Source organism: Carica papaya, chromosome 2, assembly GCF_054855325.1.
Source record: "Carica papaya isolate Zhongbai chromosome 2, ASM5485532v1, whole genome shotgun sequence".
Lineage (NCBI taxonomy): Eukaryota > Viridiplantae > Streptophyta > Magnoliopsida > Brassicales > Caricaceae > Carica > Carica papaya.
Window position 1 is genome coordinate 2,716,593 of NC_142310.1, and position 23,224 is coordinate 2,739,816.

General features: G+C 29.2%; 1 protein-coding gene across 4 annotated transcripts; it reads left to right on the forward strand.

Moving 5' to 3' along the window:
* Positions 1–4,096: 4,096 nt before the first annotated feature.
* LOC110825354 (RNA-binding (RRM/RBD/RNP motifs) family protein) lies at positions 4,097–8,476 on the forward strand. 4 transcript variants are annotated; one of them, XR_015816816.1, is made up of 9 exons: positions 4,097–4,785; positions 4,888–4,985; positions 5,232–5,472; positions 5,550–5,647; positions 5,728–5,793; positions 7,152–7,262; positions 7,540–7,640; positions 7,738–7,844; positions 7,966–7,983. XR_015816816.1 is itself a non-coding variant. In XM_088212637.1 (9 exons), exons 1-9 carry the CDS (start codon positions 4,412–4,414, stop codon positions 8,029–8,031), a joined length of 1,230 nt encoding a protein of 409 aa, XP_088068763.1. In that variant the 5' UTR covers positions 4,107–4,411; the 3' UTR covers positions 8,032–8,476. The 4 variants fall into 4 exon arrangements, 3 of the variants coding, with proteins under 3 accessions (XP_088068763.1, XP_088068764.1, XP_088068765.1); XM_088212637.1 differs by having other exon boundaries at positions 4,107–4,785; positions 7,540–7,608; positions 7,966–8,476; XM_088212638.1 differs by having other exon boundaries at positions 4,113–4,785; positions 7,173–7,262; positions 7,540–7,608; positions 7,966–8,476.
* Positions 8,477–23,224: the final 14,748 nt, after the last annotated feature.

The following is a 23,224-nucleotide window of genomic DNA, read 5'->3' on the forward strand; positions in this document are numbered from 1 at the left end:
AGTTGGTCTTTTCTTGGTTTTGAGAACTTTATTTAGTGGCAAAGGCATTGACTTTGTTTAGGTGGGAGCATCTCAACCAATAGGGTTGATGATGCCAATTTTGGAATAAAATGAAATGGAGAATAGGAGAAAGGGTTTTGATCTATCCTTTCTTTTTTAAGGGTTCTATATAGCATCCATAACCAAAGATTTTATGCTTTAATTCTTTTGCTTTCGGTAGTTGTTAGGTCAAAACCCTTGTGACCAAAAAGAATACATCAAGATGGTCAAAGAACTCACTAGAAAAAGAAATCAGAGGCCCATATATAAATATCTCATAAATTCATGGAGGCTTTAAATTGAAGATTTGGGTAGTTTGAAATTCTTAATTTGAGTCATAATTTCAGATTATTATTGGGTTTGAGAGGATAAGGAAATATAAACTCTACCAAATTACTCTCTTCAAGAAAATAATAAGTTATTGTTATTTAAGGTTTCATACACAGACACACACAACATATATGCAAGTGTACATTAGCTTTATCCAAAACTAGAATATTTGAAACAACATGAACTGAATTCCAAAACTGTAAGTACCCAAGAAAATAAGGAAAAAAATAAGTAAACGAAATTAGGAAAATGGTGAAACAAGACGGGGGCATATTGCATATGAACTTTATTTTTTGGTACAACCAACCTCTTTGAATGAGCTAAAGGTCAGATACAAGTTGTGCCATTAATTCACAACCAAATCTTTTACTGCAATGGACTTTCCATTAAATCTCTGTGTGGAAACTTCCATCTTCACCCTTGTGAGGTATACAAAGACAGTTACATATGGGGGGTCCCTTCATTTTTGGAAGAGAATATATTCCATTATGGGCTGTTTCAAGGAGGATATATATGAACATGTACAAATACATATATAGCTAAAGTTGTATTAATGTGTATATGGATAAGCAAAAAAGCCATATGTGATTAGGTGCATGAATTCAAGAGAAGAAAAAAATGATAAAATCCCATCCCATAAGTTACATTATAGGAGATTCGAATCTTTATATATGTATATAGGTATTCTTTTATGGGTTATAAATAGAGACCTCAAATCAATGTCTTGGCATCCTACAAACAATATTTCTCAAGTAGTGATTAGTTCTTTGAGAAGAAGAAGAAGAAGAGAGGTCTAACATGAAGATAAGAGTGTTGCTGTTTGGTAGCCAAGGATGACTTGCCTGCATGATGCCCTTCATAAATTATCTAAAGAAGCCATTTTTGTTGGGTTAATTCATCTAGGCAGTCTCCTTTGGCTAACTTGACAGGCTCTTTTCTCTCATTTTAGGCCTTCTCTTCTTCATTAAATACTCTGAAAAATTATTACGTTTCCCAAAATACAGATGGGTTGACAGATTTCATAAGTTTTGTGACCGTCTATATTTGTAAACTCTGTAAACTCCTCTAGGTGTTCTTCAAACAAGGTGATACATATATAGATACATACACATTGTTGATCTATATATGTTTCGTATATGTATTGGAACTATTTGAGGAAGGGAGGCCTTACATGGGGATGAGAGTGTTGTTGGATAGCCAAGGATGACTTGCCTGAGGCCACAACAATGAGGGTTTGAAGATTAAAATGGAGAGAAATTAATTTAAGGCCTTCTTGTTTGGTTTTCTCAGGCAGTCTCCTTGGCTAAGCTGACACACTCTCTTCTCTCATGCTAGGCCCTTCTCTTCTTCTTATCTCCAAATGAGCATTTATAGCTCCTGAAGAATAATACATATATATATACATATATATATATATGCGTGTATGCATATGTTATATGCTTGCAGGGTTGCAACCTGGATTAGATGCGCCTGTAACCAACTTAACCCACAATTGCTTCCAAGAAGAAGGTATATGGTATCTAACAATGCAAAAGAGTCACATGACTTACATGATAAATATATATATAAATATAATTTGATAAGTATATATGTACATATATATATGTATTGAGAATATGTACATATATATGCAGATGTAGATAATATATGCACCTTAATCCTGTGAAACAAACAGATGAAGCTGCAAAACTCAAGTCATGTGGTCCATTAATTCTTTTCTCACTTTGTTCCTGTTTACTTCGAGTAGGAGAGCTTTTGGTTGTATCCTCCAGCTATTTTCACAATCACATGGGATGATAAATGCATGTAATTATAAAATACTAGCCTCTCTCTCTCTCTCTCTCTCTCTATATATATATATATATATATATACACTTCTAAGCAATTATTATTCAATTAGGTAATAACATATAAGGCAACATTTTATTTTTACCATGGATTGTAAGTAATTTTCTTTGTACCTGGGTTTTATTGAATACTCATTTATTCTAAGATGATTCTATCATAATAGTATGATATATTTTCTGTATATTTTAGTTGACATTTTAGTAATTTATATCATTTGTGTGATCAATAATTTATACCCCTTGTATAGTTGACATAGAAACAAATTAATGTTAGATTTTTATTAAAGAATTAATTGACTGAACTAACTTGATTTTAGGATCTACCTACTTACATGTAAAACAAGATACATAATTTGATATTTGTTTGGTACTTGATGGAGTTGGATAAGGGATATTTGAGAATACTTAGATTAAAAATTTCTAGATAATCTGAAATTTAGATTGTATAAGAAAGAATAAGATTTTCTCGTAATGAACTCTTATACTTTCAATTAAACTGAATGTTAAAAATAGACAATCATGTATTTTAGATATAGTACGATATATGAATTATGTCATCTCTTTATTTCGTTTCGAAACTATTTTTTAATAACTGTTGTCCACATATTAAACAAAGTCTCTTCTTAATAGTACTAAAGACACAACACGATATATAATATGACAGTAATTGAATTTTACAAGAATTAGGATTTAGAGATTTTTCATTTAAGTCATGCGACTAGAAGTTTTAAATTAAAAGTTAATTTAATAAATATCTATTTGTAAAATATTCATAAAAAATTTTAAAAATTAATTTTATAATTTAGAATAGTAAAAGATGTTTTTCGTTAAACATACATCTTTTTAAAAGAAACTAATTTATTCAAAAAAAAACCAATACGAACGAAGTTAAATTTAATAAAAAAAATTAAGAAGAAACTAAAATATCTATATAATAAATAATTTACTTATTATATAAATTAGTGAATTTCAAATAGAAATAGAATATATGTCGCTAATACTATCTAAACACTTTAAGATAATTTTATAAATTTATTAGGGATAACAATGTTTAAGTTATCATAAAAGATAAAAATTATCTTAAAGTGTTTAGATAGTATTAGCGACATATATTCTATTTTATAAATTTATTACTGATAACAATGTTTAAGTTATCATAAAAAATAAAAATTTAGTATCTACATTTAAAATATAATTATTCGAGTTAAAATATATAAAAATCTATATAAGATAAAATGATGTCCACGAATTCTAATCAAATCTGGAGCTTTCTGAACCCATCGAAAAGAGTGCAATCCTAGGATGCAAGTTGGCATACAAGAAAAAGAAAAAGCACAAATATAGAAGTATGAAAACTAACAAGATAAGGCTGGTTTCCAGTGGTTATGCTCAAAGAGAAACAAAATGCATTTATAGTTTAATATGACTATGAAATGTGATAGGTGGATGTGAAAATAACATTCCCTTAATGGAAATATTAAAGAGTGTATGTATATGATGCTGAAAATTTACATTCAATGACACCAATAAGGTCCGAAAGTTCCAAAGATCCATTATGAATTCAGTCAAATGTCCATTATGAATTCAATGAAAACTCTTTTAGTTGAAATATTTATTTCTCCTATAAAACCTTGAGGAAGTTTTGGTCTCATCAAGAATAAAGATGAAGTCTGCACAAGAACGCGAATATGGTCAAAGTAGTTTTACTTATACTCTGTGTAAATGATATTATACTTATCAAGAATTATGTTAAGATAATTTGTATTATGTGATTCATCCTAATTAATTAATTAAATTGGAATTTGCCCAAAAAGACTTCATTTTCTTTCCCAAATTGCCATGCTTGTCTTATCTCTACTGACAGCTTCTTTGGCGTCAAGGTCAGCAGTACCGGCATTTTGAACCTGATCAAGAATGTCATGCAATCATCAAAGGGTCATAATAGGGATGAAATGATGGAGAAGGAGAAATGATATGAAAAAGATGAGGTGGAATGCGTCTCAAAGTCAAGAAATTGAAAAGGGTCAACATAAAAAACTCTGTTGGACATTACAATAAGTAAAAGTTTAGTTCTTGGTTATAAATTACAGATTCTCAAAAAACAAAAACAAAAAAAAAAATCAGCAGCAGTATCAACTACGTAATAACCATGAGAAGATTAGGTTGGGAAGACGTCGCAGTTTTTCTGGCATGAAATGTTTGGAGCACCCATGGATTCTCTCTCTCACTCACCCGCCGCCATTACCTTATCAACCAGTTTCTCTGTCAAGCCTCACAAACTACTTTTCCGCGTTGGTTCTGCTACTCAACACATCAAATATCCCAACCCTCCAAACAACGTCCTCCATTTGAATCTTTCCTTTTCTTCGTACTCCACTTCCCGCATTTGTTTACCCACAAGACGAAACGCAGCATCAACCTCTGATACTACTTTAACTTCCTCTTCTTCGTCAACCGCTTCGAACACCCGCCATTGGATGGTCCTCATGGATAGACCTCCTCAAGGGTTCAATTCCAAGCCAGAAATTGTTGATTACTATGTGCAGACTTTAGAGAGAGTATTGGGCAAGTGGGTATGCTTTAATGTTTGTTCAGACGTTGTATTTGTTAGGTTATTTCGCGTCTTATGGATTGATGTTGTTTTTCTTTTTTTTTTCTTTTTTCCTTGCAGTGAAATGGATGCTCAAATGTGTATATATAATGTTTCTGGCGATGGCCATTTGGGGTTTTGCTGTGACCTTGACGAAGAAGCATCCCGTGAACTTGCTCGTACGTGTTTTATTGGTCTATGAATTGTGTGTATTTTCAATTTGTTTGCACAACTAGTTTGGAGATTATGTCTTTCTTTGGCTTGCAATGAAAATTTAATGTTCTGATTTCAAGTGGGTTCTTTGATTTATGGATAAAAATTTATCCTTGACTTTACCAGGTTGAAGTCTGTACGTGCCATGACATAAAGTATAGGGATTGTGCTTTAGATGTTCAATTCAGTAAGTTCTTTTTTTTCTTCTGTAGGTTTACCTGGAGTTTTACTAATTAGACAAGATCTGGATTATAATTCTGAAGAAAAAGATTATAGCCTTCCAAATGTTCAATCAAGTAATCTATCAAATCCACTTGTTGGTAATGTTCCATTATTTCCATCCCAAAGAACAAAGCATTGGCTTGTTCGAATTGACAAGCCAGGAGTGGGGGTTGTTACAAAGGCACAGATGGTTGATTATTACACTCAAATCCTAACCAAGGTTTTGGGGAAGTAAGTATCAAAATGATTACTGCTGTCTGATATTGTCTTGTTTCTTTTGTTTCAAGTAAAAGAGTTGTTTTTGGCAGTGAGAAGGATGCACAAATGTGCATATACCATGTTTCTTGGCAATCCAATTTCAGGTTCTGTTGTGAAATTGATGACGAATGTGCAAAAGAGCTAGCTGGTTTGTTTATGCTCTCTCACCCACACAATATGGTTTGGAGTGTATTGCAGATTGATAACAAATGCTTCCATATGGTGCAGGTGTGCCTGGTGTTTTAGCTGTTGAGTCAGATAAAAGTTTCGACTCAGAAAATAAAGATTATGGTGGTTAGTCTTTTTTTCATCCTCAGTTCAGTATGTTTACTTGTTTGAACTTCATATGTAAATTCAGAAGCTCTTTCACAAAGTATGTCCTTGGAGTGCTTCTTTAATCAATAGTTTTGAATCATTATCAATACACTCTTAAGTTATTGTTGGATTAGTTTCTTCCTGCATGGATGATCTTTTCTCGAGATATAGGACATAATCTCACTATTCTGCAGCAATTGACAAATAAAGTAACAAACAGCACTATTTTAGCAAAAATCATAAGGTAAAAAGAGAACTGACTAGGAGGAAAAGGTAGAATGTTAGGAGAATATTTGAGCAAAGTTCAGGGGAAAAGGTAACTGAAATGAGGGAGGTCCAAGTAATGTGTCAAATGCTCGTTGCTGGAGATCTGGAATGTTTGAGGCTGAACGATTTAACCATTTGACTAAAAATCACCTTTTTAAGGGAATGCGCAAGAGTTAAGGAAGAGAAAGAGTGAGGATTTGAAACTGGGACATGTAGGGGCTGGAAAAATAGAATAACATGGAAGGAATACAGAGGAAAATGTTCACATCAAGGAGAAAGAACAAGTGAGAATAAAGAGATAGAATCACAAGAATGGGGTAGGGACAGGGACCATCCCTCTCCTCCAAAACACGATAGGAAGATTAGAGATTGGATTTCTCTTCTAACTATGGTGGAGCACATCCATTTAGCCTGGCTCTACTAACTCTCCTATTGGAAGCTTTCCAAAGATGGGGAGTTCTATGTTAAAGCCTGCTACACTCACTTGATGGCTCCTGAGACAATCTTTGATTTTGTTTCCCTTTGAGACCAGTATGGAAGACTAAAGTTTCCCTGAGACTTTACTTTCTTGCTTAGGAGGCAGCAAGGGAAGGATCTTAACTGTTGACAATCTTATGATAAAAACATATTTCTGTTCTGGCTTCCTGTGCAACAAGGAGACTAAACATCCGAGCCATTTTCTTCTGGTGTCCAGAAACTAGAAGGCTATGTAACTCAACTCTCAACCCCCTTAGTTGCGGGGTGGTTAATGGCTCTGTCAAGGATGCTTTATAGACTTGGGTTGGAATTATGACAGCAAAGATTAAGAGAGAATTATTGTCATTTATCCCTCTGCTACCTTCTAGGTTGCCTGAAAAGAGAGGAACATATAGCCTTTAAAATATCTTGTCCCCTTTTGCCTCTATTTGGTTGTAATAATCATGCGTATCAAGTTTTGGAATGTATCATAACATGTATCAAGTTTTGGAATGTGAGATTAGATTGACTTGATAGGATTGCTATGACCAATGTGCTCAGAAATTTATTTACTTCATCTACTGCTTATAACTTTAACCATTTCTAAGTTGCAGTGATGCTTTGGAATTTTCCAGGGAACAATCTGCAGAATTCGACAATCCTGCCTGACTCTACAGAAGCAACTAAAACAACCCCAATCAAGAGTAAAAAGCTCTTTGTAACTGGTATGTTGTAACTTTAACATAATGCAAAGTTTACATATGTTAGTTTCTTTCCTGCCCATTGTTATGATGCATGCATGCTTAATTATATTATGCCTTTTCTTGTTGAATGTGGCATTTTGTGGCTAAAAATGGGAAAAGATTTTGATCCTTACAAATTATTGTGAATTTTCATGAATGTTTATTCTGTCCTTGTAGCCAATTATAGGCTCAATGAATGCCTTCTTGGAGAAATAAAAACTCATGAGAAAATGCTCTAACCACATTTGTTTTTAAACAGGCTTATCATTTTATACATCTGAGAAAACATTACGAGCAGCTTTTGAAGGGTTTGGTGAGCTTGTTGAAGGTATTCCTGTTACTAGATCATCAATTATGGATGTGAGAACTAAATACTTGTACTGACGAAATTGTGTTCATGCTTATAAAATATTCTCCATCTTCTCCATCCTACCCTAAAAAAGTTACTTCTTGACAGTAAAAATTATCATGGACAAAATTTCAAAGAGATCGAAAGGTTATGCATTTATAGAGTACACTACAGAGGAGGCTGCTAGTGCGGCACTCAAAGAGATGAATGGAAAGGTGGGTTTAAGCATGAAATGAGTTCTTGTACTTTAGCTCTTAGTTGTCAATAGATAAAGAGTCTCATAAAACTATGGAAGGAAAAGGGTTAAGACTGTCTTCTTGTTGCTGGCTTATGTAGATTATTAATGGCTGGATGATAGTTGTTGATGTTGCCAAGAGCAAACCAAGATACAGCAGGAGCTGACCCATGTCAGAAAGCTGAAGGAGAACAAAGAAAGTGAGAATGCATCTAGCAGGCTGCCTTATTGCACCCAGAGATACCTCGCAAAATAGGAAGCTTACCAGAAGTACCTATTTGTCAAAAGACTACATATAATCAGATATTGATACCCAATTAAAATTCACATTCCGTGTATGATTTATACTAGGTCAAAGGAGCTTTAGGATTTGGTCCTCAAATCCATCTTCATGCCTTGCTGCCTAAGGGAAGATTCTGTTCGAACTTTGAAGAGATTCCATGAAGAACAGAACTTTGAAATCCAAACAGCAGAGTGAAAATCCCTTACCAATGTTGTGTAACGGAAGAGATGTAATCTAGTTGAACCGAAAATTGTTCACCCATCACTAATGAGCTTTATTGAGCTTTTCTATGTATATGCTTAATAGCTTATAGCAGTAGTTTTGAGTCAGATTCGTCTTACCAATTGCAATACACTTCAGACTGTAAGCCTTCAAGTACAATGCACCAAAATCATAAGCTAGTTTTAAGAGTGCTTTCACAAACAAACTCCATAAATTGCCTCTCCAGACCAGAAGAAAAGAGAAAATGATGCTGTAAATAAATTCTTTAACAAATTTTGATGTTCTTTTTCTTTTATTACAAATAATAAACAAATTCAGGTAGTCTAAGATTGTATAAATAAAAGATTATTGATATTGTAATTAAATATGGTGTTAGGGCTCCAAGCATAAAAACATCTAAATCATGCCTATTCTACCATTACCATTCCCAAAAGTTTTACCCAATATCAATATCTTTTGATGGTTAATTGTAAAATTTCAATTACTTGCATGAAATAATATATGTATATGAGAGTTTTTTTTTTCTTTTTAACATGTTATATATGTACTGAGATATTAAACCTCTAAATAAGATAGTACCATATGTAAAAAAAAAAAAAAAAAACTTTTATTATTATTCTACAAAAGTCTATTATATGATATGTAACGACCTGTTTTCTCTATTAAAAAATAAGTGTTACTTCACACATATAACCTGACAAATTTATGCAACAATAAACGAAAACTTAATATTCAATCATCTTCTATACGAAATTACAAGTTATGAGACTTATAAGATCATTTACATTATATCGGTATAATGTAATTAAACTGACTTTATAAGATGAACTCTTAGTGTTATTAAAGATTATTTAAAGTCTTCTTTCGACCTTAAATTTATTTTTGAGCTGAACTAATATGCATTCAGATGTATGAATTAGGGTGAGGTTCACGAACTCAGTAAAAAAAAGGGGCAGTATCCATAACAAAGATATGCATACACTCAATCATCAAATCTTGTAAATCAGTTTATTTAGTAAACATTTATAATTTCTTATTTCAGTAATATAACTCAATTCAACAGTTCCATAAATAGTACAATTTGATATTTAATATCACAATTCAAGCAATAAACAGTTGAATAGATATTAGTTCAATATCTTAGTATCGTAAACTTTTACTCATGACTTCCTATCAGCTTATGTCTTATTAAAAATAGTTTTATCGCGCGATGTCATTTCCACTAGCACCAACGAGCACAGTAAAGATCTTCTCTACCATGTGAATACGGTACAGTTCAGTTCACAGTTTGCAGTACACAGTATACAGTTCACAATTTTTATTGTTTCACCACATTTGGTTAAAGTTGTATCCACGGTAGGGTTCACCATAGTCACACGCTAAAAAACTACACACACACACACACCCCTCGATGATACGGGTTAAACGAATTTTTTCGTCTTTTAAGGATTCTTATATTATCTTTTTACTAATCAAGTTCACCACCAGATGACTTATTCAAACATACATCTATTTATATATCACATATACATTATACATCAATAAAGCTACACAACAAACACAATATATACACTTTATATGCCCAATTATCGACTCAAATAAGTGTTTATAAACATGCAACACATACAACACAAATATACTTATATATTCACACAAGACATATATATATTCCAAAAACAGACACATACAAATTGTTCACTCATACATACACACGTTGCACAATCTATAATTATACATTTATATATATATATATATATATATATATATATATGCGTCACATACACCTATAACTCGATAATTAGCATATATAAAATCTGCATATACATATAAGTAACAATATAAATATATAATTATATGCCATACACAATATCGTGTAGGTTTTTAATCATATGCAATTGCACACACGCGAATATGATGAGTTCGCAGAACTTATGGTGGAAAACGTAAACAGTTTGTAAAGTCTGTAAACAATTAGTTTTAGCATAAAAATTTTTTTCATAAAACATAAAAGTCTATGAATGAGATTAATCAAATTGAAAAGTATTGGAATATTTATTGGTTCGAGTCTACAGTCTTTTCTAAATTCCGATTACTGTTTAGACAATTTTTTTTCTTTACAAACAAAAATACGTGGATTGAATGACGAAGACTTGTGGAAATAATTAAAATACAAAAACATATTGAGATTTACCATAAACAAGCGATCCCAGTCACCGAAATTGCTACGTGCCACCGCACGCATGTCCCTAGTTTACAACGTGCCATTGCCAGACTGTCGCTGCCAGACCACTGCCGGACCATCATGTGTCATCGCAAACCACCGTGAATCGACCAGAATTCACCATGAAATGTTTCACGCACACAGATTCGGTGCGTACATGGTGAAATCGTACCAGAATGAGCTAGAAATATGTGAAATCGCACGGCCAATCGCCATGGATCACCTTCTTCTTTGGATACACGTCGTCGCACGATTCTCTCTCTAGTTTTCAATCGAGCAGACCGTCAGCCACTTAGACTCCTTGGCTCGTCGCGAGAGCCGTACATCGTCACTGACCGCCTCGCGCAGGTCGATGGTAGCCACAACTCCCATCTCTCTCTCTCTCTCTCTCTCTCTCTCTCTCTCTCTACAGAAATCTCTCTCTCTCTTTTTGTACCACTCCCCCTCTCCATGGCTCTATTTTTCCTTCTTTCAGATCAAAACGACGTCGTTTTGGCTTTTCATGCTTCTAAGAAATAGGTGGGTTGGGTTTGTTTCTCTCGGGTCGGGTTGTTACATGATATGTATATAGAAATACATAAAATATTTGATTGGTTGATTAATTGAATATAACATGAAATCATAAACCATTTAAAATTTTTTGAAATTATCCAAATTAGTTATATATTTCAGCATTTAGTAGATTGTATCCTAATGGATTTAGTAGAAAATTTAATTTTGCTACTTCAGATTAAATTCTAGTTTCATTTCTTGAAGATAAAAAAAAAGTTTAAATCCGAACATAATTAACTTCCAAAACTAGATTGTAAGAATCATTTTTCTCTTTTCTTCCATATATGTTTAGGGGAGAGAATCCAGTCACTTTTTAAAAAAAAAATTAAAAATTAAAAAGATTAATTAAAATATTTAACTAAATTGAATGAACTACATATACTAATCAAAATCGAATTAACATATAGATTTGATTAACTCTATTTTTACTCACTCCTTGATATGTTCTTATATAATAGTTATTTTACTTCGCTAACACATTCGGAATCACAAGCGTTATTCATTAAAAATTAAAATAAAATAAATAAAACTCTCTTTATAAAAAAAAAATGTTAAGTACATTAATTCATAAGGTAGGTAGGTGAGAAATAGTTGTATAATTTTGTTTCTCCAAAAATTAATTATGACATGAAAGCTCCTTTTTACTCATTAAATTGGTCAAGAACCAATTTCAAATTTTTTCACCTGAATAAGAAATGGTATCTTAACACTTAATTTTTGAACAAATAAAACAAGATATTCATGAGCAAATTAGACTTTAATTTCCAAATTTGCACAACAAAGATAAGTCAACACTAGGATTAAATCATATCTTTGAATTTACTCATTAATTCTTTCCCAGCTCCAATACATGAACCCCACCATTAGCTTTGAATCACAGGCTATATATGTGTGTATATATGTATACTATTTTGTATCAATTGTATTATACAAAAAAAAAAAATCTAAATACTCACAATACTATCTTTTGCAGTTCTATCAATGGCTGAATATGAAATGATGAAAAGACAGCTTAATAATATCATTTGTTCCATGCAAGATCAGGTACTACTCGATCTTTCTCTTTTATTTCTCGTTTTTTATCTATCTTTCGGTCGATCTATATATTTAGTTATCTATCTATCTAATTTTTATTTGTTTTGGATATAACTTTTATAAAATGATTAGTACAATAGTATATACGTATTGTTTTGACAAAAATTGATAGGATCGTGATTATTTTTGTTTTTAAAACTTATTTTATTAAGAATTTAAAAAATAAATAGATAAACAAGTAACATAATTTACGTTTTTTATATATAATTTAAAGATATAGATAAAAATAATATTTTTCTCTTATAATGAAAAACGACATTTGATATACGCACTAAAAATAATGTCCGATCTTTGGATACATAGAATATAGAAACAACTCAAGTGATAATCCTAAATTCAACATCAAAAAATTTTATAATCTCGTAATTTTCATTCTGATGTAGAATTAATATAGAATTTATATTAATCTCGATTCAATCAGAAAATTTTATTTGAATCTCGATTCAATCAAATGTAATTCACCGTAAGAAATTATATCATTACATTTACGTGTAATATGAATTTTTTTCCACATGAAAACTAAAAAAACTTAGTACACATAAATGTAATGATACACTTTTGGTAGTATATTAATAATAATTATTAATTATAAATATTTATACTTAATAGTATATAGAAAATTTTCATATTCTATAAAAAATTTATGGAGTATAGGCTGTCATCTTGTATATATTCTCATTTTAACATTTTTTTATACTATAATTAGTTTTTGTATATAACTTGATAAGCTTCCATACGAATTTACTTGAAGAAATTTAACTTCGTATCGATATACTAATATATTTGGTAATGCAGGGTATTACAGACCAGCATTTTGCAATAGCTTATGATCTGAAAAAAACTGCGGATAATCCCTACTTCTTCGTTCAACTTCTCTCTACCTTTATTAGCGATACCAATACAACTTTAAGAGACATGAATAGAATTTTGTAAGTCTCCATCTAAATATAATATAGTATTCTTTGATCTTAACAATTTCGTTTTCGTTTTTGTGTTCTTTCTTTGTGTTAAATGTTATTGTGTTTTTCTTTTTACAGAAGTCAACCTATGATAGATTTTTATGGGCTTGAGGAATTTTCCTTGAAAATCAAAGGAGCGGCATCCTGGTAATTGCATGTATACTGGATGTTTTTGAATACAGATTATGAAACAACGTAATATATACATATACATTACTATATATGTATGATAATTGTAAGTTATTATGATTAATGGGTGATTCATATTCTCACACATGCTTATAAGGTAGTGAGTTTGAATATAAGTATATATTTTTTGTGTTATCTTTAGTAAATTGTGATATTATCAGTTATATTAGTATTAGTATTAGTATTAGTATTAATACACGTAGCATGTAATTATTGAAAAACTATAATTATGTATATTTATTAAGCTTCATTAATCAATTTGGTATTTCCACAGCATTGGCGCTTGCCGGATGGCAATAAAATGTCAGGAACTCCTAAATGTTATTCAGGAAAGATCAAGGGAAAGGTAAATATATATATATATAGAGATACCTGTGCAATAATAAAATACAGTGCTTTGCTAAATTTATACAATTTATCAAACATATGTACATATATATATATGTATGTATTCTTCTCTCCAGATAGACTTAGGAAAGTTATATAAGTGTATAAATACAGATAATTTCATGAGAGGGAATAGATATTGGCCGAATCCTGTGATACTTCGTAATATATATAAATATATATATATATATATGCCGTATATATGTCATCATCTATAAGCCCCACTATATATCTTGTCAACTGTGAGTTAATTAATAATTAGCTTTAACTACAAATATCTGGATTTACTTATCATGGTAATTACGAATGAGTTCTTTCAGTTTATACTTTTTTAAAGCTTGCATTATACTGAAAAGTTCTTCCTTTGCATGAGCTAATCTTTCGTTTTTGTTTTTTTTGTTTTACATTCTTTAAATTTCTGTAGGCTTATCATGGCTTTGAATTCAATCCAAAGTGAGTTTTCAATGGTGGAGATAAGGATGAACTTCATTATTGAGGTAATATATATAACATATATATATATAGGACTATATTGTTTGAGTTCTGTAATGAATCATAGATTTCCTGGCTCTTTTTTTTTTCTGGGTTTTCTTAAGATCATATTTTAGAGGATAAATGGATAAAAGTTTTGATAATAAAAATTAATATTTTATATAGAGTTTGATTTTAATGTTAATTTAAAATATATATATATATAAATATAATAAAAATTTTATGATAATTTTATATTAAATTCAAGTTGGTTATTCTTATAATTCATCTTTTGGTATGAGAAAATACAAAAACTACAACTATAGAATTTGATGTAAGAGTGAAATTAATTTAATTAAATATTAAATATATAAATTTTGATCAACTTTTACGCATTAAATAAGTAAGATTTAGGGATTAAACAAGAAAAAATTATGTTTAATAAAGTGTTAATTGTCAGTTTATCTTTAATGGATTTTGGATAGATGATAATTGATTAGTAGATTTTGACCTACTTCTTGTTAATAGCATAACATAATAAAGTTTATATCATTTGTTTTACTTGTAATTTCTTATTACTTATTTTTTAAATACATTTTTTTTTATATTCAGCACTTATTTTATAGTTTGTAATTAAATTTTTACCGTGCAGTTGGAAAAGAAAATTGTCCCTATTGAAAATGCTTGATCGTGAAGCAGAAGTCGAGAAGCCGATGAATGAATTTCTGGAGCAGAACTTGAAATAATAATTATTTGTGTTGCTTCTTTATTTAAGCAAACATTAAGATATTTGGTTCTTCTTTCGAATGTTTTCATTTTATTTAAGTAGGAAGAGACATTACTTCCATTCAATAAGTATGTGATCTTACCAATATATAATATATTGGACTAATATTTGATTTTTATATTGTATTAAATGTAGTTTGAAAGTTATTTTTATTATGTTCATATATGTTTTATATATGAGTATGCATTATATATCATACACATACGTATATTTATATGATTATATTTTGAATTTTCATAATTATAACTCTATTTATAGATTTAAATTTAGAATGATGATTTAAGAATGAAAAAATTTATATCGTAACATGCAACTTCCAAGAACACTTCAATACATACTATTATACAAAGCAATCACTATTTATTCACTTTATATAATGAAAGGCGAACTGTCTTGAGTAAGTTAATTACCATGTATAACTCTTATCATTATTTGTCTGAATTTTCCTCACTATATTTGTATGTGTGTATATATATATATATATTGTAATTATAAAATCTTAATTATTTGTGTAATGATCCAGAACTTAAAGGAAATAAATTTATATTTTAAATGCAAATACGAATAAAAATGTTATGGTTTATATTGCTTACACAATAAATTAGAATTCTCAATAAAGTTACGGGAATGTCTCTTCTACATTAATTTATAAAAAGACAAACGGTAACTAAAAAAATAAATAAATAGATATCTTAGGGTTAACCTTTATTAACACTTGAAGGGAGTCCAAGATATGAACTACTCATAACTCTTTTGTTGATCGAAATCTGTATATTAATCTTCTTGATCTTAAATGGTTAATAAAATAGTGAAGTGTACTAGTTCAATAAGAATATCAAACTAATCACTGATACGAAAAACTAAAGATTGGTAAAAATTATAAAATAACTAATTAAGTCTTTGATTTAAGTAAATACGTTTAACTCTAAAACGTTTTATTCCATACTTACTGTTATAGATTTTTTCGAAAACAACGTATGAAAATAAATAACTAAGTAACACTTTAATTTCGTGCATAAGATCAATAATTATTTCTTTTAAGCTACTTACTATGACCTCTGGAGGTCCATAGAGATATCATTCTACTCGTGAATCTAGTATTAAGATTTGACAATTAACCTGATCAGCCTCATACCTCGTCCAGTAATGGGCACCAAAAACATCATTGCCTCAATACCCTATCCGGTATGAAGGTAAACCATATCTCCTAAAACTTTTCCAGTATGAGACTTTTCAGCCCCGTCCGACTGAGGTAATGTCCACAATAGGGTTCTCTATGTACTAAGTCTATCCACACTTTCCCAAGATACCCAGAAATATTTCATTTATATAGATTTTCATCATCCAAATAACCATTAACGCATACCAACATCTCATTTCATATTCACATATTAATTTAAACGGTATTTAAGCATACGATATAATTTAACATAACTGAATAAATAATGCAGGAGGAACCAAATAACTAAATAATCAAGAAAACTATAAAAACTATTAATTTAAATAAGCATAATATAATATTAAGAAATTTAGACAGTACAGAAAAATAAACAGAAAATCAAGACAAATATGAACTAACCGGTTCTGACTCCACTAATAACCTATAATTATTTTTTTTAGGATTTTTCTAAGTTTCATAAAACACAAAATTATCGATTATTAATTCTCAATTTACCGTAATAGAGAATAGGGTAATGGATCATTACTCGAATCGATGTTTTGAAACGCTGTCCTACTCACTACACTTCCTGACAGGGTCCAGATTTCTTGAATTTTTTATAGGAAAATCAAAATATTCGTTACATACCCAAAAGTACCTCAAAATTCTGAAATCAGTGTTGAAAACTCTTTTCGACAAATTTTAGGGTTCCAGCATGGCGTTGCCGCCATACTCCGACACCGGCTTCGCCATCCACGATGGTGGTTCGCCTCGAATTGACCAGTTTTCCACGTATCCCTACAAAAAAAATATATTATGGGACCTCGGTTGGCTAGAAAATTGAAAAAAAAATCGAACCTACCGGTAAGGGTTCTCTGGGTGCAGCGGTTCTGCCAGTTCTCCTTTGTGACTGAGGTTTTTTCTTTGGTTAACCTGCACATAAAATGACGGTGAATAAAATTGCCAAAAATTTATGTGAAACAGAAAACGGGAAGGGGGTCATCGAAAAGGGTTTAGGGTTTTGGCTGCAGCGGTTCCGTCAGACTTTATCTGCGATTTTCAACTCACTTGCTGTCCTTTTTGCTTCGATATAGTTATCGGGAGGTTTGGAATTGAATTCCAATCATATAGGATAAAATTTTACCCTTTTTTGGCAGTCGTCGATGGCTCCAGTACTTTCGGGGTCGGGGATCGGTCTCTTTCTCTAACATCTTATTCTTTTTCTCCGGCGAGGGCTGGGCATCTAGGATTTGGTTCTTCTGCGACGTAATGTTTAAATACTCATCTCCTGTCGATCTAAGCTGTCCGTTCGGGGATACGTGGAGCGAGGAGGACCGTTCAATAGTTTTTCATTTAGACTAATTGCATATATGAATCTGTACCGTCTATTGCGATCAATCTCGTGCATCCGATCACGTCTAAAGAGAGAATGCATCTAACTCGCTCGTGTGCGCGGGATGCAATCTGCACCGTCGGATCACCCAGGTACGTGGATTGCCTGTGTGGTCTCCTGCGTGGAGCCAATGTCAGCCTATTTGTCATGCAGCGTGCTTTGCTTCACTCGAGTTGCTGATTGGGCCTTCCCGTGTTGCCAAATTTTTTTTTTTTTACGATTTAACTCACAATTTTTAATTTTTCTTTCAAAAATACTCTACATATTCAAAAATTCGTCTATTCTTTTCAAAATTATTTTTAGTTTCGCCCATAATCTATTTTTCTCAAAAAAATTCAATAAAAATAAATTGAATTAATTATTTTATAATTTCTTTATATAAAAAAAAAATTCCGGGCCTATTTTCAATTTTGGATATTATAATGAAATTTTCAATCTGAATAAAAGATGTCTTACACTTGTACTAGAGATTTTTTTTTTTTTTGTATGCACGGGATAACTCTCTATATAATAAAAATATTAAAATCTCTAAATAAGATATTACTATATGTAAAAAAAAAACATTTATTGTTATGTTAGAAGAGTACATTGTATGATATAATATGTATATAGAAATATATAAATTGTTTGATTGATTGGTCAACTAAACAAACCATTTTTTTATGAAGAAATCATAAACCATTTTAAAAAATTTAGAAATTATACAAATTAGTTACATAGTTCAGCATTTGGTAACTTATATCCTAAAGTATTTGGTAGAAAATTTAATTTGCTAGTTTAAATTAAATTCTATCTTTATTTCTTGTAGAAAAAAATATTAAAACATAATTATATTTAACTTCTAAAATTAGATTGTAATAGTCCGTTTTTTCTCTCGTTTTTCATATATATTTAATGTTTAAGACAATGAATATAGTCGGTTTTATTAAAAAAAACTAAAAATTAAAAAAAAAATCCTAACACTTAATTTCCAAACAAATGAAGCAATATATTCATAACAAATTAACCTTTTGACTTCCAAAATAAGTACAACATAGATAAGTCCTACATTAATTTTGAATCACAGCCTATATATATATATATGTGTGTGTGTATATGTATACAATTCTATACCAATCTTATTTTAAAAAAAAAAATTAAATAGTCAAATACTATCTTTGAAGTTTCATCAATGGCTGAATATGAAATAATGAAGAGACAGCTCCATGCTGCCATTTCTTCCATGCAAGATCAGGTACTAATTTTTTTCTCTCCATCTTTCTCCTTTATTTCTCTTTTTTACCTATTCATTAATCTATTTATCTATCAGCGTATCTATTTATTTATAATAAATTTTAAATATAATTTTTTAAAAATAGTTAGCGCAATGGAAATATAGTATGTACATGCTATTTTGATAAAAATTAATAGGATCGTGATTGGTTTTAGTTTTAAATTTTTTATTTTATTAATAATTTTAAAAATAAGTAGATAAATAAATAATCTAACTTACATTCGTCTTACTTAATATGTAGATCTAAATATATATATATATTCATAATAAAAGATGACATTTAATATATATAAATCAGTAAATAAATAATTGAAAAAAGTGTCGATCTATAGATATATAGAATATCATAAAATTTTATAAACATATAATTGAAACTATTTCATTCTGTTGTAGAATTAATATATGATTTATATTTGAAAAATATGGCTCCTATATCTCCACATCAATGGTTAGGTGCGAAGATATTCCAAAATTTTGTAGCAAAATTTTTAACCATTTATAAGTTCTAAATTATGTAAGATAGGATACGATTAAGTTCTGCCATAAAAAATAAAAAAAAAAACATTCTTTTTATTGGAATAATTAATTTCTTTTAAAAAAAATTAAATTTCACAAGCTTATTTGAATCTTAATTCAACCCAATTAAAAAAAAACATTTAATATTTTATCCACTTAAAAAATAATATATTATTGCTAGTTTTTTCTTTCAAATTTATATTATTTTCGTTGTATAAAATGTGACACGTTTTACTTTTTTTGCTAATAAAATGATCGTTATTAATAATGACAAAATAGATATTTCAAAATTATACTATTACATAAAAATTTTAAGACGAAAGATTTTGATAATCTTTTAATTAGTTTCTTAACTTTAAGATGTCTTCTATCTCTAAATAATATTTATCCAAATAGGTATTTATTACTCTCACGTGCATGAGTTTATGATTGTGCAATAATTCAACTCTATATTGCCAAAAAGTCAAATTTACTTCTCATAATGGAAACTCATTAATCATTCGAGACTTTGTTCTCAGTTCACGTTAACTTAATGTACTCATGATAACTTACGTTGATAAAATTTATGATAATAATATAACAAGCCAGTTTAAAAAGTTTTTGCCCTAGCGACTTTGTGACAATCAAGTATTTTTATATAAAAAAATATACTATATTCATTAATTTATCAGTCTCGTCTAACTTTTTTTTGAACATTTTTGAATTGATTATGTTCCATGATCCTACACACTCATTGTTAGTTGTTTCTCAATTATTTATATCGTAGCTAGGTAAGAAATTCATTCTTCCAATGTTATTGTCTAATAGCTTTAGTAGCCTAAAAATTAAATTTTGTTCTAATATTTGTTCTAATAACTACTAAGTTACTTTAGTAGTTAAGTCTTCAAGGTCAATGTTCTAAGAGCTTAATAAATTTAGTAGCCTAGAAATTAGACCAAGTGTATACTAGATGCTAGGTGTATATTCGCATAGAATAAAATTTTTTATCTTACTTAATATTAATATCATTGTTAATACTAATAATCAATTGTAAATATATATTTTTCGTTTTATTCCCACTTAACAATGTATGAAGAATTCTCAAATTCTATATGAATTTCTAGAGTATAGACTATCATCTTGTGCGTGTCATTATTTTAAAATTTATTTTTTGTATTGTAATTGGTATATATATATCGCTTGAGTAACTTACATATGAATTTACTTAAAAAAATTTACTTCACTTTGATAAACCAATATATTTGGCAATGCAGGGTATCGTGGATCATCGTTTAGCAATGGCTTATGACATAAAATATTCTTCGGATGATCCTTTCTTCTTCGTTCAACTTCTCTCTACCTTTATTATTGATACTCATATAACTTTAAAAGACATGAGGAGAGTTTTGTAAGTCTCCATTCAAATATTTTATATTATTTTTTGATGTTAATATTTTTTTTTAATATTAAATATCATCGTGTTTCTTCTTTTTATAGAAATCAATATATGGTAGATTTTCATGCACTCGAGGAATTTTGCGTGAAAATTAAAGGAGGGTCATCCTGGTAATTACACATATACTTATTTCTTTGTAAATTTTTCTAAGTATAAATTACGAATACATGACCCCTGGTAATTACATATATATATTTAGTTTTTTGTAAATTTTTTGATTATAAATTAGGAATACATTATATAAGAGTTAGAACTTAAACCTAATTGAAAATTTATGTAGTTGCTGGATAAAACAACTATTAGTATATTTCCTTGTAGATTTGATATTCAGAAACTCATTCCATCTCTAAACTATTACTATATATATATATATATGTTATAATTGTAATTAATTATAATTAATGGATTATTGATATTTTCGCACAATGTTTATAGCTAACTATATATATATATATATATATATTTTGTTATCTTTAGTAAATTGTGGTAGTACTGATTATGTTAGTATTAATTTACATATACCACATAATTGAAAGAAATGTATGATTTATAATAAATAATTATAATATGATAATTCTGTATATATATATATATATATTAAGTTTCATTAATTAATTTGGTATTTCTACAGCATTGGTGCTTGCCGCGTGGCAATGAAATGTCAGGAATTTCGAACAGTTCTTTACGAAAGATCAAGGGAAAGGTAAATATTTATATATATATATATATATGTATATTCTCCTTCAATAATAACTGTATTATACATTTATATATTTCAGTATTCATTATTTCATCTTCAGAATAATGTGTATCATCCCCATGATGGATTTGAGATACTTGTGAAATACAATTTTGTGCTAAATATATAAATCTATCAATTTAAATTTTAGATTTAACCTGCAAAAATATAAAATATAAATAAATTAAGATCATTTTCATAGTTAATACAATAAGAAAATGAGAACCCAAAAAAATCAAAATCAAAATAGCATTAATTATGGTCATATATGTATATATTCCTCTCTCCAGATAGACCTAGGGAAAGTCATATATGTTGTATAACTATAGATAATTTCACGAGAGGATATAGATATTGGCCGAACCCTGTGATAATGTTGTAAAATATTTAGCTATGTATGCTGTATATATGCCATCGATATAAGCCCCAGTATATATCTTATTAATTTTAGGTTAATTAACAACTAGCTTTAGCTACAAGTTCTTCCTTTGCCTGAGCTAACCTTTTATCCTTTGCTATTCTTTGAATTTCTTAGGTCTATCATAGTTTTGAACGCGATCATGCATGAGCTTTCGATGTTGGACACAAAGCTGAACAGACTTATCGAGGTAATATAATATATATAAATATACACGATAAATCGATCATTAGGTTTCGACTTACTTCTTGTTAAAAGTATAATAGAACAACAGATATAGTATAAGTTTTGTTTGTAATTTCTTATCACATATTTTTCAAATGTTATTTTTTAATTTTTTGCACTTTTTCTGTATTTTCTAACTAAATTTTTACGATGCAGTTGGAGAAAAAAATTGTCGCAATTGAAAAAGCTTGAGCATGAAGCAGGAACAAATTTTTCAGACAGAAATTGAAATAATAATGGAGCAATAAACTATTTATATTGCTGGTTTATTTGAGTAAACATTGGTGTTTATATTTTATTTAAGCAGGAAGAGGCAGTACTTCCATTTAATAAGTATGTTATTTCCCATATATATATATAATATATATATATATATATATATTGGACTTATATTTCATTTTATATTATGTTACTTTTATTTTATTACCATCATCTCAAATGATTTATATCTATATTGTCATACTTTTATATATGCGTCTGCAATATATATTATCCACATACATACATTTGTATAATATGAAGCAGTTGCCAGACTATATATTATATGAAATGTGTTTCCTTGACTTTTACATATGATTATATATATATATATAAAAACATATATAGTTTTTGATCTTGATGTGTTAAAAAAAAAAAAGCTTCTTACCTGAAAACTTTTGCTAATTATTTAGTTAATTAATGTTTGGTTTTTAATTAAATTTAAAATCTATTCAGAACCTATCTCTAAATTTTTATTTATTGTAAGTTGGAAATAATGAAAAGTTTACATTAAATAATAAAAATTAAACTAATCTCAAAATTTATGAATTTATTTGAAATTATGAAAAATTATATATTAAAATAAAATCATTGAAACACCAAAATTTGGAGATTTTCAAGTCAAAGAAAATTCAAAAAAAAATTTGGAATTTATTTTAAAATTTAAACTTAATTCAATATTGTAAAATTTTAAGAACAAAAGAATTTATATTGTAACATGCAAATTTTAAGAACATGTCAATATATACCATTATACAAAATCATATATTGACGTGTT